Here is an 18,742-nt window from a genome sequence, read left to right on the forward strand (position 1 = left end):
AACTGAACATACAACTAACATCTCATGAGTTAAATGGCTTCTGTTCATTGCAGAATGATAGTATGCTTGCAACAACAGCAACCTTCCTGCTAATGCCCTTCCCACCAAGAGAGTCTTCCACAATGTCTGTACTGCCAGAAGCTAGCATAGATGCTAGGGTGAATTTAGTAGCTCGAATAATGTAACTTGATTACGTTACTGAAATAGCGCTCCATTTAAATTACATTTTTATTACTGAAATAGCGCTCCATTTAAATTACATTTTTCAGCAGTACTGAGAGAGCGGAGAGGAAGTACAGCAATGCTAGTTCTATTTCTGCTAAATTTAGTAATTTATATGTGTTGTCCTATGTCTTGTTCAGCATTTGGTTTTGTTCGAGTTAGCTACCTATTCTCTCGGTAAATATTGTCTTGTGTTTTCCAAATGATGCGTGTGGCCACTGTGTGATGCTGTTGTGAAAGATCTGAATTTTTAAATGAAGTCTTGATTTCATAGCTTGTAACAGCTATTAAGTAAATATGTATTTTGTAATAGGTACTAACTTTGAAAACATTTTTATCCTACTTCTCTATTATATTTAATGAGTCAGCTTACACTTTTGTTCCAGTAAAAAGAGATAAAGATGGAATACACCAATAAAGCAATTTTGGCTTTAAATACATACGCGCACACACACACCTCAATTATGTATTTGAGGGCATAATGTGGTCTAACAGGGTTGAATGCCAGATTGCTATTACCCAGTTGTTTTCTGACTCATTACCATCTAGCTTGTTGTGCATTTATCAATTCACTTATTAGTCTGTTGGTATCTGGATTCTATTTGCCTGAAGCAGCTAGATTCTTTGTTAAGCATTATGTGGTGAAAGTCCATTTGCCTTCCACTGATACACACGTTTTTGTAATATTTGCATACAGCTGTGAGGTCCTGAATAACAAAAAGCTGTTTGTATGGAGCTAAAAAGCTGGGAAGAGACAGAAAAGACCATTAAATCCCAGCAATGCAGATAAAAATCAATACACACTGTTTTGGTGTCTACTTTGTTTTGTAGTGTATATGTACAACTTGTTTGGTCTCCACCAATTCTAATGTGGCTCAGCATGTTACTTGCTATTTCATTAGGTTTTGATTTTACACAAGTTGAATCCCTTTCCACAGTAGCTGTGCCAATTGCACAATTGTTTGCTTCAGTGTTTCTGTTACTAGAAATTAGAAGAGCGTGGCCCAGTAGGCACAGCACAGAATGTGGACCAAAACATTTGGTTTACTTCCAAATAAATATGATAAAAGACTTTTGAAGGTGGGTAAGCAAACAAACACTGGAAACTTGGTGCACTTGTGAGGCAGATTTTCAGTGTTTAATTACTGTGCAACCTATTTTAAAAATATATTCTCACTGATGGGGGTGGACTAGGGGAAGATAACAGTTATAACCAGTACAAGAAATGTGATGCCTAGTGCAGACGTGAACAGCAACATTTTTTGAGGGGTGTTTCAGTGTCAGTCAAACAGTCACAAGATTTGTCCTACTCTAGTGAATCAGTTATGTGACTATAGGGATTAAGTAGCAGTGCTCCTGTAGGCCACTCAGGTATCCCAGAGAGAGAATATAGCCAGATCTGGTCAGAATATTCCCTTTGTCTTTTGGTGACTTGTTGATTTGGGGGACAATGGCTATGTCATAACCCCACTTCTCCCTGCTACCACTGGAAAAAGAAAATGTGGGAGAAGACCTGAGGCAAATCATCACTTTCACCCCAAATATTTGCACTGCTGTAATGTCGGCATTGTGGTTATAACTTTAGGTGAAGCATAAACAGCCGGATTAGATGGCAATCCTAAAAAAGAAAGGTCTTGTTTTCAAGCATTTGTCTTTTAAAAAAAAAAAATCTAGGCTGGACAATTTTTTTTTATTAAACATAGTTTAGGATCAGTTATGCAGAAGTAGCCTGTTTCCTATGAGGAATAAGTGTAGGTTTTTCAAACAGACCAAGTGCCTCTATGTACCTTTTTATACTGTAACATTTCAAGATGTGAAAATATAGGCCTAATAAGTGATAAAATTATTAATGTAGAAATGTGACTTTCACAGGGACCCTGGGTAATTTGTTTTTAAACAGCTACACATATTAGATGGGGAAGATTTTAAATCTATTTCTGATTGTTTTGTTTTCCAGAATCTACATAGATTTACCCATATTCCTTCAGGGAAGTGCTTAGATCGCTCAGAGGTCTTACACCAAGTCTTTATCACTGAATGTGACTCCAGTAAAGCAACACAAAAATGGGAAATGAACAACATTCTTAGTGTATAGACAAAACAAACAAAAACCTGGCCTACTGAAACATTAATTTGTACAGGACTGAAAATAACCTGAAAACTGCTGCAACTATTAACTTTGTACAGCTGCAAGCCTGAAATCTCCTGACTTGGATGAAGGACATAGATGAACTGTGATTTTACAATAACATTATCATCTGCAGTTAATGTTTACAAAACTGCTTTTACCTTAAACTTTGTAGATGTTTACATCTTTTTGTTTTAAGATGTTGGGGGTTTAATGTGCTCTTAGCTATGTTTTATAGGAACAAAGTTAAAGACACTGTGGTCTTCTTTGGGATTTCACTCAGGGGTCTGAAGGCAGTTTTTTTACACACACTTGAAAAGGTTGGAGTAACCAGACTTTCATATAATGTGGTGATTATCAACCTGTTGTATCTTTTTATTTTATTTTACATCCTACCAAGCACTGCCACGGGTTATTAGCCAGAGTGGCCTTCTTTCACAGTCATGCTGCTTTTTTGGAAAGGTAGATTTCAACATTAGTGCCTCTTTCATTTCTCTATATATTTTACAAGAAAAACATTTGATGGAATGTATAGTATGGATATGTTGATAAGTCATATTGACAAGGATTAATTGTACCACCCACGTAATTACTGAAGACAAGTTTGTTTTGCCAATCTGACTTCTGTATTCACTACATCCTGGTAAGGCAAATAAAAATACAGACCACACCAGAAATGCTGTAGGGGGTTCCAAAAATATTGCAAAATGTCCCTTTTGCAGGTAGGTGCTGTAATTTCATTGGAACTTTTAAGTGAGCTGAACCAGGTGTGCTGAGTAGCACTTGGATGCACCTGGTATATTAGGCTTTGTCTATACTAGCACTTTTGTTGGTCCAATGAGTGAAAAAAATCCCACCCCGGCTTACGTAAGTTTCACCAACAAAAGTTGAGCCCTTGCACCTCACAGGATCAGACCCTGAAAGTATTTGTTTTAGAACCAAATTTTGCCCTCAAATGCAGATGTGTTCCATGTAACGTCCATTGAAGTTAGAAAGGATTGTGTGTCATATCTAAAGGCAGAATTTGACCTTTATAAAGCTATCTATCTATGCATATTTTAGCAATGATTTGGGATCTCCTCTGGCTTCTTTAAACTTCTCAGCTGTCCTTTAAAAGGTGTGAAAAATAGAATTAGAAAATAAAGGAGGGAGAAACTGGAAAAAGGAGAATGAGTATAGGTAACTTTATTATTTGTGTGTATGAAAACTGACTCCCTTTTTTGTGTTGGGTAGATTAATCATGTTACTATGCATTAGTGAAAGAAAGGTGGCATATAAATTGTGCAGGTGTGTATTTTAAATGGGTATTTTGTGCAATTCATTAAAAGATACTGTATGTGCATATGAATCTGTATCTGAAACTGCGAACTGCAAAACATGAGAACATCAGAAGCTGTTGCTGTAATGACTTTTCCTATTGTAGCCTGCTTGGGGGTGGGGGGGGATGTCCCATATCTTGCTTTGTAAACTGATGATAATATCACTATGCATTTCTACACATTTTATAAATTTGATTTATGCAGATTTTGATACACTGTATGTTTCTGTAGAAATTGTATAAATCTTCAAAAGTTTTATTAGGGATAATATTTGGGGAGCCGATGTGCATCTTAATGCTGGATTGCGTGTTTTCTAGGTGAGGAAAATTAAAACAAATATTTTAACTTGTGGGTTTGCTATACTTTTATTATCCAAAGCACTTGCAGCCCCTCCCAGCTTGATATTGTCCACAAACTTTATAAGTGTATTCTCTATGCCATTATCTAAATCATTGATGAAGATATTGAACAGAACGGCTATGATAAGCAGGGCATTTAACCTGAGCCAGGCCAAATCCCAGACTCGCACCCTGATCACTGGCCCCTTCCATCCACTGCCTTAGCCCAGTTCGCTGTGCTGTCACTTGAATTTCTGAACTACAATGTAAAACGCTGTTCCTCAGAATTAAGCAGTAGTATGTATTCACTTACACCAGCCATGAAAATGTACCTAGTGTTAACAACATTACATTACCAAGATAGTGTGTTGTTTTTTTTAATAAGCTCACCTTCTTCTGTTTGTGTAGGAATATAGCTACTGGACTTTAAGGGGAGGAGGATGCAGGATTTAGTCCTAAACTTGCCACATCACAAGCTTCAGTATTTTTTCCTCAGCAAAGTACAGTAACTCCTCGCTTAATGTTGTAGTTATGTTCTTGAAAAACATGACTTTAAGCAAAACCATGTTAAGTGAATCCAATTGCCCCATAAAAATTAATGTAAATGGGAGGGGGGATAGGTTCCAGGGAAATTTTTTTCTTCAGACAAAAGACATATTTAATATACACACAGTATAGGTTTTAAACAAACAATTTAATACTGCAATGATGATTGTGAGGCTTGGTTGAGGTGATTAAGTCAGAGGGTAGGATATTTCCCAGGGAATGCCTTAGTGCTGAATGATGAACGAGCAGTTGGCTGAGCCCTCAAGGATTAACTCGTTGTTAATGTAGCCTCACGCTCTACAAGGCAGCACGAATGGAGGGGAGGGGAGAGCATGGTAGAAAGAGGCACGCACTGTGTGAGAGAGATGCATATTGCCCCTTTAAGTACGCTGACCCCACTCTAAGTACACTGCCTTGTTAAGCAGATCCACAAGCTGAAATGGCAGCTGCTGCCAGGAAGCTCCCTCCATCCTGAGCCCTGTCATGTGTCCCCCATGCTCTGTGGAAGATGGGGTAAGCAGGGTGCAGGGGGACATCCTGACATTAGCCCCTCTTCTCCCCCACAGATTAAGCAGGAGGCTCAGGGGAGCAGCTCCAAGGCAGAGGGCAGGAGCAACACATGGCAGTGGGGGGAGGGACAGCTGAACTGCTGGCAATTGGTAGCCTGCTGGGCAGCTGCTGCAGAGGGAAATTAGGGGAGCGGAGAGCTGATGGGGGGGCTGCCACTCCAAAGCCCCCACCAGCTGGCTGCTCTTCCTGCAAGCAGTGGATAAAGCAGGCAGCTGCCAAATGACATTATAAGGGAGCATTGCAGAACTTTAAATGAGCATGTTCCCAAATTGATCAGAAACGTAACAACGAAACAATGTTAACCAGGACAACTTTAAGTGAGGAGTTACTGTATGAACATGATGAGACTGCTGCTATAGTGCTCAGTTGTGGTGTTACCTACACATCTTTTCCAGTAGCTAACAGTATGCCTCCATGTAAAATGGTTACTGTTATGACAACTAGTTCTCTCACTGGGCTGAGATTATTCCACTTATAATACCCATCATTTCCATTTTTGGACAGTAACGTCACCAAGGTTGATGTGCTTGTACAAACTTGGCATTTTACAAGTTGTCAAATGGAGGGAGGGGGCACAGAGTAAAAAGAATTTGCCCCAATTTAGGGGGAAAGGGTGATTCTTCCCCCCCCCCCCCAAAAAAAACTACCAATTTCAGACTGGAGCTACAGTAAATGTCTTTTATAAGCCTAACATCCCTCCTAGATGATTTGATTCTTATAAGCAGAGTATGTTTAGCCTATAAGAATGATTTTTGTCTGTTTTGATCACTATATGACCTTGATTCTTACAGCAATGATTCTTCTAAATGGGAGTGCATTGTAAAAGAGTGTCCATAGTTAACTGTACTGCAGCTATGCTATGGCGACTAGGCCCCTATGTTGATTAGGGCTTAAGTGGGTTAGTTGGCTGGGGAATTAAAGTTTTTAGAGCAGGGGTGGGCAAACTTTTTGGCCTGATGGCAGCATCTGGGTATGAAAATTGTAGGGCAGGCATGAATGCCTGGTGGGGGAGAGGGACTCTGGGGGGCTCTACAGGGACAGTACTGGAGATTTCAAGGGGCCCTGCCAGCAGTGACTCAGAGGGGGGGCATACCAGGCACTGGCATGGGCAGCAACACCCTAGCTGAAACTGGTGCAGCCTCAGGGTGGTTTTGAGGCTCTTGAGGGTCAGGCCATAAGAGACTGGGTGGGGATTAGGTGCTCCGCTGCATGGAGAGGCCAGGCCTGCTGCACAGGGATGGGGTTCCAATCCCAGAAACAGCACAGTGAAGTCACACCAGTGCAGTGTGGCTCTGCATGCCTAAAGATGGTGCTCATCATTGAAATTGAGAGTCGGGGTGGGGATCACTGGGTGGCTGGAGCAGGGCAAGAGCCCAATTTCACTCCCCAGCAGGAACTCGAGGGCCAGATAAAAGCATCTGACAGGCCACAAGCAGTCCATGGGCCATAGTTTGCCCATCCCTGCTTTAGACCATGGGCTCTCAACCTTCACTCACATTCATTTTCATTTTTTTTAAAAAATGTGGCTCCTACCTACTCCTCCCCTTTAACAAAATGAGACTTTCCAATGTAATCTTGATGGAACTGGGTCCATTAATACAGAATCCCATTTATTGGAATCAGTGTTTTAAATAATTGTTTTCAGGGCCATATACCACAATTTCAACATTGAACACTAGTGGGCAATCCCATGCAACAGGTTGCATTACCACTTACTGAGATCTGCCCCAGCTGCTCCCAGCCAGGCTAGGTTTCTGTGGTATTGGAACCACATGGGCTGAGTCACACTGCCACTCACTGAAATTTAGCCTATCTGTCCCACTGTCTAATAAAGGGGTGCCTGCACCAAATTTCAGTGGGGTTCTCCAACTCTGGCTTGGGACCTCAAAGTGGGTCATGATCCCATTTTAATGGGGTCACCAAGGGTGCCCTGTGCCCCAGCAAGTTGGAAGCCCAAGCCCTACCACCAAGGATTAAGGTTACATGGCCCCTGCCTGTGGCTGTCTTCAGTCTCTCTCACGGGGTTGTGTAATTTTTGTTGTCAGAAGAGGGTCATGAGGCAACAAAATTTGAGAACTGCTGACCTAGTGCATAGGGTCACCTACAAGCCATCTTGGATACTGAACTGGAGAACTAGAACCCTAAAAACAGGTATTAAGGTATATGCTTTAAAAAGGTTTCTGAGCCTATGTAGACAGACAGGACGATCAAGGACCTGATTATTTATAGCAGAGTCCCATTTGTTTGAATCAGTGTATTAACAGCTCCTGGTACCATCAAAATACTTTGTAAAATTCTCTTTTGTTAAGGGGAAGGGATCAAATCACCAGTTAAGCACTAGTATAGTCAAGCTATATAAGTGAAAGCATAGGGATAGAGGGTTTAAGATTGTGTACAGAAGCAAAATTGTAAGGCAAAGCTGTTATCATTGTACCTGTTGGCAGCTACAGAACATCTTTAGACAAAGCTTTAGGACCTGACCTCAATCCTTCCTTTAAACCCAACACACCACCTCTCCTATGCTAGCAGAATTCAGTGTTAATGTAATTTAATGGTATTGGTTAAGGAGGGCCTATTTCAAAAAGTGATTAAAAAAAATCATAAATCCTCATTAACAAGGATGCATGTTAAGTTTAAAGCTATGTCTTCGCCAGAAAAAGGTTATCTTATCTTAAAAAATATATATTTTGGCAGCAAAGCCTTTGGAAACAAAATATTTACCAACCTCCATTCAGGGATTTTACTTTGCCAAAATTGTTAACTTATAAATAGAAACAGAATAGGGAAGCCAGTTTCAAGCAAGCAATGATGTAAGATGTAATCAACTCATGTGAGAAAAATCTGAATTCTAGTTGTGCCACTTACAAGCATTTCAGAAGTATCCACAATCACTATTTAGAATCAGGGCCCCATTATTATAATGTATTTAGATTAGGCAGTCCTACCCCAAAAAGAGCTTACAAGTAAAGAAAGTTTAAAGTGTCAAATTATAAATACCTAAGTGTCTCCATTTATTGCTTTATGATCATAAAGAGTATTTTAGAAGATGCTCCAAGACAGTAACAGCAGAACACAGTAATGTACATCATTTTATTACAAAATTGTTAGAAAAGTAATACAATGCAATATTCTACAAAATATAAGATCAGCTATTTTGCTACTTCCTATGTTTTACTCTGCTAAAAACATCAGATTATCAGTCACTGAATTTTAAAGAAACCATTAAATATGCAAAAACATTCCACAACATCCGTTTTTTGTGTTTAAGAACCTAACTGTAGCGGCCCTCAGCTACTACTTACATTAAAAAATATAGGTCTCCCTACAAAGAATCACATTACCTATACACAATTCTGTACAGTTTTTTTTTTTTTTATACTGAAGCTAACAATGAGCTGCACTTGAGTTCACATTCTTAGCAAAATATTGGACTTCGAGCACAAATCTTTACAGCAGGATATCCATTTACTCTTCATCTTCATCCTCCTCCTCTTCATCTTCCTCCTCCTCTTCATCATCCTCATCTTCATCCTCTTCAGGTTCTGCCTTCTTCTTAGATCCTGTGGGCCTACCAGGACCTTTCTTTCCTGCATCACTCTTGCCCTTGGCACGGTATGCTGCAACATCCTGAAAGAGTGATGTCATTAAGTTTCAAGTAATGAATTACATCCCTGTAAATCCTGAGACTAACGTTAATTTAACAATTGTTTGCGTTATACTGAGCGGAACAACATATGGATTAGACGCTTTGAGAAAGGGTCTCAACTAGCACTTATGACCCACCCCTAAGGAATCCCCAGATCAGATTTCAGGGGCTTATGGCCTTCCTGCTTTTTCTGTCCTATTTTAAGATGCAACTTGGGTATGGAGCAGACTGAGAATCACTGCAATATCCGGCCTGAATATTTTTACATTGGTGTTTTCCTACACAGTAAGGCCTTGTCTAACCTATCTCTATAGAAATTGAATGTTCTTCAGTTTTCTGTCACATTGTATAGTCTATTCAGGATCGTGAGGAAGCGATGGGTTTTTTCCCTCGTGTAAAGCACAGAGCATGCCACCATCTTTTAATTTATAGCTGCTCAAACTTTGGACCACATATACATTCTTGGATATTTTCACTGTACCTTTTCATATTTCTCCTTTAGTTTTGCTGCCTTCTGTTCAAATGGCTGTTTATCTTTGGCTGACTGCTCAGACCACATTTCACCTAGTTTTTTTGCAGTATCCCCAATAGACAAGCCAGGATGGTCACTTTTGATCTTTGGACGATGTTCAGAACAAAAAAGAAAGAATGCAGATCTGATCAGGGAGAAAAAAAGAAAAATAAAAGGTGTCATACTGCCCAAAACTGAAAATATACTTTCATTCCAGGGTGAAGACACTTACGGTGGCCTTTTAGGAGCATTGGGATCCTTTTTCTTTCCCTTCTTCTCGCCTTTAGGAGGAATATAATTTTTCATCTCTCTGTCATAACGAGCTTTATCTCCTTTCGCCAGATCTTCAAACTTTGATTTTTCTTTTGCAGACATTGTCTGCAGACACATTGCAAAAAGAGGCGTTAGATCAGCTAAAAGGCCTGGTGACTCATTAACAGCTAACAGCAGCTGCACCCGAGGATCCTTTTCTTTCCCATAAACCCATGAAACAGGCTGACGAGGCGGTGGGGGAGGGGAGTCACGATTCCCAGACACGAGACCCCGCACCGTTCTCCACTGAGCTAGCAGGGAAGCCCCGCCCGCCCCGAGGTGCGGCCTGGCCGGTGGGCGGGCCCGGGCCCTCTCTCACCTTCCATCTCTCCGAGCACTTCCGGGAAAACTCGGCGAAGTTGACCGAGGAGTCCGGGTGCTTCTTCTTGTGCTCCTCGCGGCAGGTCTGCACGAAGTACGCGTACGAGGACATCTTGCCCCGCGGCTTGTTGGGGTCGCCTTTGCCCATGGCGGGAGCGGTCACGGGGCCCTTGGGGAGGAGGCGGAGTGAGCAAAGGGACGGCGGCGCCTGCCGGGCGGGGTTGCGGCTGAAGCCACTCCCGCCTATCCCCTAGTGGCGGCTTCCCGCCTAACCATCCCCCGGGCCCGACCCCTCCCTCTCCCGAGGAGCCAAGCGGCCTCCGACTCCGAATAAACTTCCACGGGGCGGGGCGGCGCGGCCTCCCCGGGCCCAACAGGCGCCTCCACCGCACCAGCGGCCCCGGCGAAACCACCAACCCCCTCCCGAAATGCCACCGCGCTCGCGCTCTCCCCATGGCACCGCGCCCCAACCCGCGTACACGGTCCTGCCCAGCCGGCCTGGAGAGCCAAGAAGTCACCACAAAACCACCGCCCCCGCCGCGGGGCCGTCCACCCACTGCGCCCGGGAGCTGCCGCCGCGCCCCACCCCATGGCTGGTCCCGTCCCAACTCCCACTGGCACCGTCACCAGCACGGAGCGGTGCGGACACTCCTCAGGGCAGGCTGCAGTTGTTGGGGCCTTGCCTGGTGCGGTGAGAGTCGGCGGCTGCGGGCTATCGGACTCTGGTCCTGGGATCTGCTCCGTCTGCCACAGCCAAATGGTTTCTCTCCGACGCACTTACAGTCTCTTGTTTTCCACAGTCCTACCCGGCACAGCAACTTGACCCACAGCACCTACGGTCTCGCCTACCGCGTTATCCGATTGGCTATCACTCCCTTTCGAACCGTACACGGTCACGCCCCTAGGCTTGCAAGTACAATGGATTGGTTCCTAGCTCTCTTTACGTCATCCAAAGAGCAGCGCTTAAGTTAGGTCGAGTCTCAGGGGTTCGTTGGCTCCTGTACTCGTTGGAACCGGTTAGGGAGAGGACGGAGGCGGGACTAAGAGCTACGGCGCCGATTGGAGGCGAGTAATAGTTTAAAAAACCGCGGGGATGTCCGCCATTGGCTGTAGTGGAATACCCGAGCTGCGATTGGATAGAGCTAGACGGAGTAGCGTGGTTTAAAAATACAAAGGGAGGGGGAGGGATGTTAAGTGAGAAAAACAAGAGGCGTCTGAAAAAGGTGCGGGAGGCGGACAGGATTGGCAGTCTGAAAGTAGAGACGGCTGTGGCTTGAGGAAAGGAACTAGGGCGGGTGGGTTTGTTGCGAAACTTCTTATTTACAGCCTACAGGCCGTTAAAAGCCAGCGGGGTTTACGAACACACATCACGCTCGTATGGGTAACGCGGGCTGGCATTAGGGGGCTGCAGTCTGTCGGGGACGTGGGGAGCCCGGGATGATGCTGGGGACTACTGCTCCCAGCATACCTTGCTCCGTCTCTAAGGCGGCAACTCGGTGCAAGATAGGGTAGAGCGCGCTTGGAGTTGTAGCTCTCTATTGAGAGAATGTGCTCAGCAGTTAGCACCTGTCTTGAAGCGTCCCCTAGGATTTCTTACACACCCAGGCGTTGTTGAGAGTGAGTGGCGCGGGGAACAGGCTCAGCTTTTGTAACCTGGAAAAATCTAAGATCCTTGTCCCTCCTCCTCTCCCCCCTCTTGTGATATTTCGCTCTGATTCGCCTTCCCGTTCCCTCCCTCCCAGTGTTAAAGGAAAAGGGCTTTTCTCAGTGACTGACTGCGGCTTCTTACCTGGCTCCCTTCTCCGCCAGCGTGTCACACTGCGCATGGTATCAGTAGGGACGGATTTCAATGGCGGGTGTGCTTGGCCCTGCCTTGAGGGATGGGAGATGTGAAGAGTGGCGAAGGGGCTGGCTGAGGGTTGGTGTGAGTCAGGGTATAGCTGGAGGGAAGGATTGGGGATGCAGGAAGAGCAGGCTCAATGGCTTGGTGGGGAGCGAGGAGCTGCAAGGCTGTTTGTCAAGCTTGGGCAGTTCGACTTGGGTAAACTTCAGAGAACTGTGGAAACCTCTCACTGAAATGCATGCAGCATACACCCTGAGCGAGAGTGACTGTAAACACTGCTTTAAACAGCAGCTCCGAGAGCCAGCCTGCTCTCCTCCCCACAGTATGTGTGTGGGGGCTGGCAGCAGCAGGGCCAGAGGTCGGCTATATTTTGCTGATCCAGCTAACAACGTGTGGTAAATAGCAAAACCATGTTTTAACTTTCACTTCTACATCTCCTCAAACCGTCACAAGTCCCCTCTCACTGTCTTCATTGTTAAATGAAGCTGAAAGCGGGACGCGCTTAGCTGTGCTCTGTGGCACAGGTTAGAGTTTATAGATCAGAAGGAAGGTGCAGTTCCTGCTTTGGGGCAGGAGGAAGGATTAACGGCTATTGCTGGGTGGTGATGTCTGATAGCCGCCCCTTCTTCCCGCCCCCCCCAACGTAATTGATTGGGGTTATAATGCCCACGAGCTGCTCTGTATCAGTAATTCTGGCTTCTCAGGCTTTCTGAATTGTATAGGTCTGGTTCCACACAGTGAGTCCCCCTCATCAGCTAGTCCTTAAAGGTAACATGGGTGATGTTTGTGCACGCTACTTTTCAAGCTTTGCTTTATGATGTGTTTCCTTCTTATTGTGCTTTCCTAACTCTTCTCCTGTGACAGCTGAACTTCTTCATCATGGAATCAGAGCCTGGAACTTGTGTAGCTAGAAGTTTTGACCTGCCTAGTTCATTCTCATTTGGAGCTGAGCCTCCTTCCTTGGTAAGTGAGACAGTTTTTACAAACCCTTCCTTTGGGAATGTAGGATGCTTTTTACAATACATATTTCAATGATGAATTTGCAATCTCTCACTTTTGTGTGTGTGTTTTTTTTTTTGTTCTTTTTAAATCATCATCCTCATATAAACTATCCCAGTTTAAGACAGAAGTCTGTGATTGAAGAGGCTGGTAGGCTTCCCCTTTCTCTTGCACAGGGATAAAAGAAGCCAGTTTCAACAAAAAGAGTGGTCATCTGGTTATTATGTTGTGGTTTTCTTCCCTGTAGAGAAAGCTGTAGTTAAAAGCCTAGAGACCATATTCAGTAACAGTAAATCTGCCCTTTCTACAAACTATTAACTTTTATAGTTAGTACTTATCAGAGCAGCATGTTATACCAGGGGGTAAATTTGGCCCTCAGAGTTTAGGTGCTAAAACTTGTACATTCTTTTATTTATTTCTGTTCTCCTCTTCCTACTTGAGATCCATTTTTATTTTGAAATTAGCTTAGTCTGTTTTGTTGTCACTAAGGCCTCGTTTACACTACAAAGTACAGTTGACGTAAGCAGCCTTGCATCAACCTAGTTGTGTGTGTGTCTACACTAGGGGTCGGCAACCTTTTAGAAGTGATGTGCCGAGTCTTAATTTATTCACTCTAATTTAAGGTTTCATGTGCCAGTAATACATTTTAACGTTTTTAGAAGGTCTCTTTCTATAAGTCTATAATATATAACTAAACTAAACTAAGCTATTGTTGTATGTAAAGTAAATAAGGTTTTTTAAATGTTTAAGAAGCTTGTTTTAAAATTAAATTAAAATGCAGAGTCTCCCCAGACCGTTGGCCAGGACCCAGCTGGTGTGAGTGCCGCTGAAAATCAGCTCGCGTGCTGCCTTTGGCGCACGTGTCATAGGTTGCCTATCCCTGGTTTAGACTTAGACCTGTAAAAGCAGCACTTAGACCTGGTACACCCTAAAGAGTTCCGTTGATGTAAGGCATCTTACAGCGACATAATAATGTCAATGTCTACACAACAATACAATATTTCTCCTGCTGATGTAGCTAAGTCAATATAGTGGCATTGCAGACGCTGCATTGCTTATGTTAATTGAACTGGCCTCCAGGAGCTGTCCAACAATGCCCATTATGACTGCGCTGGTCACCATTTTCAACTCTGCTGCCCAAAGCAGTTATTCTAGTGTGGAGCTGCAGATATGCTACTTTTACAAGGAGTTGCATGCTATCCTCTGCAAATGTATCTCTTGCTATGATCTCAGAATGATATCCTCTCCCTTTTCCCCTGTATTTTGCATTTTGCAACCCCTTCCCAAGACACCCACCGTGGGATAGCTACCTGTGGCGCGCTGCTCTCTGTGTTGATATAAGCTGCTAATATGGACACGCTCTACCGACGCAAGGAGCATAGTGTGGACATGGACATCAACTTAGTTACTGTTGTGGCAGTATGATGACTTAAGTTGACTTAATTTTGTGGCGTAGATATGCTCATAGATTTGTCTCCCACCAATGTAAGTGCCTTGTTATGGCGATGCAGTAACACCATCTTGCCCAGTGGTGTTGAGCCATGCTTGATGTACTGAGGTCAACACAATGCATGTGTAGACAATTACCTATATTGACCCTGCCAGTTCTCAAGCAGCTTTCCCACAATGCCAAACGCTGACCGCTATGGGATCAAGGAGACTAGAAGACTGCAACCCACTCTTATAAACTGAATTTTTGAAATTCATTTTCTTCATTGCCCAGCTTAGAGAACTGCTGTTTGTACTCGCTATTGTTGTATGCAAATGCCCAGCTGACCATGCTGGCTATATGCTCCAGACACTCCGGTCTGGAGTAAACAGGAGAGATTGGATTTCCTGGGACTATGGGGAGAAGAGGCTGGAAGGCACAGCTGTGGACGAGCCATAGAAATGTGGACATTTCCTGCATAACCTGCTTGTAGAAGGGGTATCAGTTGCAGTGCCGCATTAAAGCAAAGGAACTACAGCAGGCGTACCAAAAGGCCAGGGAGGCCAACAGTCGATCCCGTGCTGACCTGCTGTTTTTAAAAAGAGCTGCATGCCATACTTGGTGGAGACCCACTGCCACCCTACAGATCTCCATGAAAACCTCTGCGGTGTTGGAGAGACAGAGGCCTGCTGTGAAGAGCAAGGGTGAGGAGAAAGAGGAAACATGCCTCTAGGGGTCCAGCTGTGTTGCAATCCACGACCTGTTTGAGACTTCACTGCAGTCCAGTCAGTCCTAGCAGTTTAGAAAGGACAAGCCTGATGCAGGGGAAGAAACCTTGGCTCAAACATACACGTGTGCCCCATTACAGGGACATACTGATGGCACTCACAACTCAGCAGGACACAGCTATCCTCTTTTCATTAATTTACTTGTACAAGAAGAGGTAGCAGTACACCAAAACTCAACATGGTATACCAGAAATGGTCTCCTCAGTGTCAAATACAGGGGTAATATAACTTCTCTACTCTTGTTTGATATTCCCGTTTTATGCATCCAAGATTCCCATTTCCTAGTCACAGCATCACACTAACTATCTTGAAGAGAGTTATCTGTTTTTCATTCCCCTGTAGTTAGGTGGGGATTATGCAGAGTAGTTTGTTTATGCACATAGGGATAAACATCACCTCTCTTTGTAGTTCCTGGAGAACTTAGTTTTAGCACTTCATTACACCATCTTCCCATAACATTCCATGTGGCATTGGGACCCTATCCCCACTCCACACCAGGGGACAGTAAGGACAATCACAGTTTCACGTACCCTTACCTTGAGAGTCACTGTTCTTGTATGTGTAGCCAAAATAGACAGATAGGCGCCCCCCCCTTGTTAATTTCTGTTCCATGAATTTATTAAGTTTTTAATGTATTTGTTCTTAAATTTAACTGATTTTTTTTTTGCACTAGTCTTGTTAAATTAAACTATAATTTGGGGGAAATAATTCATCTTTATTAATTCCCACTATGTCCTGCAGAATGCCTAGCAGTACTGAAAGCATTCACTTACTTGTTACTGTACAGTGTGATGCAAATCATAGGATCAGTGACAAATGCAGTGTAATGATAATGTAAAGCAAACACCACAAAATCAATAGGTGCATTGATAGTAGTATATTCATAGATGTATACCAAGCATCACACAATTCCAAACAGGTCCCAAAACTGCAAGGTGAGGTACAGTGCCCTCCACCACGGCACATTACTGTATAGCTCACTGATAAAGTGCTTTCTCAAGGCCTCCCTCAGCAGCATAACTCTGCACTGAACTCTTCTAATGGCTCTTGTTTTTGGCTACTCACGCTCAGCAGAGAGCCACTCTGCTTCCACCACCGCGGTAACTTTTGCCTCACAGATTATGCAGAACGTGGGAGGCAGTTATCATATTTTTCTTTCAGCATCCAGTCATGTGAGTAAACAACTTTCAATCTACCAAAATCACAGTCAGTCCTCATTCTGCACCTGCCAAACCAGAAGTTGACTTGCTGCTGTCAAGGTGACCAGGGTATGGCTTCATGAGCCAGGGTAGCAAAGGGCAGGCTGGCTTCCCTTAGGTCGTTATTGGCATTATTGTCAATGGTAAGTGGGGGTGGGAAAGTCCCTGTTTTAAGCTTTCTGAACAGTTCTGTGTTCTCAAAGATGTATGGATCATGTTCCTTTCCTGACCAGCCACCATTGATGATGGTGAAGCATTCCCAGTGTTGAAGTACTCTGGGACAAGGTGGGCTAGTGCCAAAATACAGATATGCATTCTATCACTCCACCACAGTTCGGGAACCCCATTGCTAGAAATCCAATCACTATGTTCTGCGCGTTGCTGAGTATCACTGCCTTGCACAGCAAAAGACAATTATTAGCCCTACATGCTTGAATGACAATAGCTCCTACTGTGGATTTGCCAATTCCAAAATGATTTCCCACTGTCCAGTAGCAATCCAGTTTTGCAAGTTTCCACAGTGCAATGGCTTCTGTTTCTCCACTTTCAGTGCAGCATTCTGGTGTCCCTGTGCTAGCTTGGTTGAACTCGAGCCACAGACCAAGGAATGTGGCCTTTCACGTCCAGAAGATCTGTAGCCACTGCTCGTAGTCCCAATCTGCATTATAATGCAATCCCACTAGTCAGTGTTCATTTCTGGGGCCCAGAACTGGCATTCCACCAGCTGCAGTTGCTCCGTGAATGCCCCCAACAGCCTTCAATTGGTTTTTGTTATGTCCTTCTGCAATCTGTCCTACATTAAACTGTCATGTTCCCTACTGATTTGGTTCTTTTTGCAGCTCTGCAAATACTGGATGATCATGTATCCTGTGCTTGCAACACTCATGGCAATAGTGCAGAGCTGGGCAGGTTTCTTGCTTCTGTTGGAGATGGTGAACAGCAAAGCTGGTTGCTTAGGGTCATGGGATTTTAGCAGGTTAAGTTATAATATAGGCAGGACGTAAGTGATAACTCAACACGGACAAGATCTTAAACTGTGTCTACAGTGCAGTTTTCAATTGAGTTAAGCTACCTTGATGTGTTTTCCTAGTTTAGACAAGGCCTGCAGTCAGTGGCAGATAGTACATGTATAATACGGTCAGGTGTTCTACAATTTTTTCACAGAGATCCTCCTATTCATTCCTGCCCAGACATTTCCAAGCACCCAAAAGACATATCCATCAAGGAGTATGCTGCCTAGTCTCTCAACTTCACTTTGACCCAGTACCAAGGGCTTGTCTACACAGGGAAATTTACTGGCAGATCTGTATGGTGAAATCCCCTTGTGGACACTTTTTTTCAGGATTCAGACTGCTTTTTTTTTAAGTTTAGTTTGAGCTACTTCCAAACAGATGTAAGTTGAACTGAAAAAAGGAACCCTAGATCCCAACACTGTCTACAAAGAGTTATACTGGCTTATTATTTGGATTACCATAGCACCTAGGAGCACTAGTCAGGGATCTGGTCCCCATTATGTGAGGTGCTGTACAAACACAAGACAAAAAGACAGTCCCTGCCCTACTTACAATCTCAGTAGTTCTTCCAAAAAGCTTCCCTGCACAGACGAGTCCTAAAAGAAACCTCAGTAGTCAAAATCCTCTGTGTTACCTAACCTCCATGGCTGTGCCTATTCATAATGTTGGCACACTTACTCAGTTTACGGTTTTTAAGTCTAAATTGTGGATATTTTATAGTGTCCTAAGGTAGGCTTATTATTATAAACCATTTCCTTCTGACTAGCAAATCAGGGTTCTGACTTAATAGTGCTGTGAGGAGCTATTCATTTATTTTGTTAGGAGTGTTTTCTTAATCCTTATGCATTTTTAGAAGTTGATTTTACCTTGCTTTGCTGCTGTTATTTATACATATTTATTTGTAAAGCACAATTATCTTGTTTTGGGAATCTGATTAACTGATGAGATGAGACATTTTCTTTCTGGTGAGACATTCCTATGTGATTGTTTCCCTAAGTACGTTTTCTTATTTGAGTAGTGTCCCCATGGGTGCTTCACTGTAGGTGTGTCTGCATCCCTGGGCTGCTGATCGGAGAACTTCGGTACCAATATCCATTGGGCCTGCACATGTGCTGTTTCTCCTCGTGCTATGCCACTAGGTTAGCCAGCACACACAAGCTAACCATCCTCAGTTCCTTCTCAACCACCCTTGCTAGAGATGGAGCCTTTAGCTGTCCGTTTGCAGATAATCAATAATAATATAACCAGCGGTACGTTTCCTGTAAGACTGTTACCTGGGTCACTAGAGGTATCACAAGCATTGCAGGCCTCACATCTAGGCCATTCAAATTCTGACTTTGGAGGGGCCCATTCTGCTCAGTTTACACCAATGTAAATGTGGAGTAACACCGCTGAAATCAAGATTTACTTTGATGTAACTGAAAGCAGAATTTGGCTTATAAAGGTGGCTCGCTATATGAGTGTTTCTCAGCTAGTGGATTGTTGACCCCAAGGGAGGTTACAAAAGGCAACCAAGGTGGTCATGAGGTGTGGAAAAATTTATTACAATCTAAAGCAA

At 43.6% G+C, this 18,742-nt stretch overlaps 2 protein-coding genes across 4 annotated transcripts in view; one reads left to right on the plus strand and one right to left on the minus strand.

Annotated features, from left to right (window-relative positions):
- The window catches only part of GALNT7 (polypeptide N-acetylgalactosaminyltransferase 7), a 104,088-nt gene extending 100,069 nt beyond the window's left edge, over positions 1–4,019 (plus strand). For 2 of the 3 annotated variants that reach the window (XM_032780195.2, XM_032780197.2), the window contains exon 12: positions 2,180–4,019. In XM_032780195.2, the coding sequence (XP_032636086.1) occupies positions 2,180–2,317 (138 nt within the window). In that variant the 3' untranslated portion in view covers positions 2,318–4,019. The remainder of the gene's footprint in view (positions 1–2,179) is intronic. The other variant, XM_075066378.1, reaches the window with a different exon arrangement.
- A 4,435-nt stretch (positions 4,020–8,454) lies between these two features.
- On the minus strand, positions 8,455–10,733 carry HMGB2 (high mobility group box 2). The gene is made up of 5 exons (XM_032780194.2): positions 10,597–10,733; positions 9,912–10,082; positions 9,513–9,658; positions 9,251–9,425; positions 8,455–8,750 (listed from the first exon to the last, which is right to left on the minus strand). The coding sequence occupies exons 2-5, from the start codon at positions 10,059–10,061 to the stop codon at positions 8,589–8,591; spliced, it is 633 nt and encodes a 210-aa protein (XP_032636085.1). The 5' UTR covers positions 10,062–10,082; positions 10,597–10,733; the 3' UTR covers positions 8,455–8,588.
- Positions 10,734–18,742: the final 8,009 nt, after the last annotated feature.

This window comes from Chelonoidis abingdonii, chromosome 5 (assembly GCF_003597395.2).
Source record: "Chelonoidis abingdonii isolate Lonesome George chromosome 5, CheloAbing_2.0, whole genome shotgun sequence".
NCBI classification, from domain to species: domain Eukaryota; kingdom Metazoa; phylum Chordata; order Testudines; family Testudinidae; genus Chelonoidis; species Chelonoidis abingdonii.

What these genes read in the sequence shown, in the direction of transcription:
- HMGB2 (XM_032780194.2), bottom strand. Translation starts at nt 10,061, where the DNA reads ATGGGCAAAGGCGACCCCAACAAGCCGCGGGGCAAGATGTCCTCGTAC. An exon ending in AGTGCTCGGAGAGATGGAAG is followed by an intron (nt 9,659 to 9,911) that starts GTGAGAGAGGGC and finishes ATGTGTCTGCAG; the next exon opens with ACAATGTCTGCAAAAGAAAA. An exon ending in AATGCTCCTAAAAGGCCACC is followed by an intron (nt 9,426 to 9,512) that starts GTAAGTGTCTTC and finishes CTCCCTGATCAG; the next exon opens with ATCTGCATTCTTTCTTTTTT.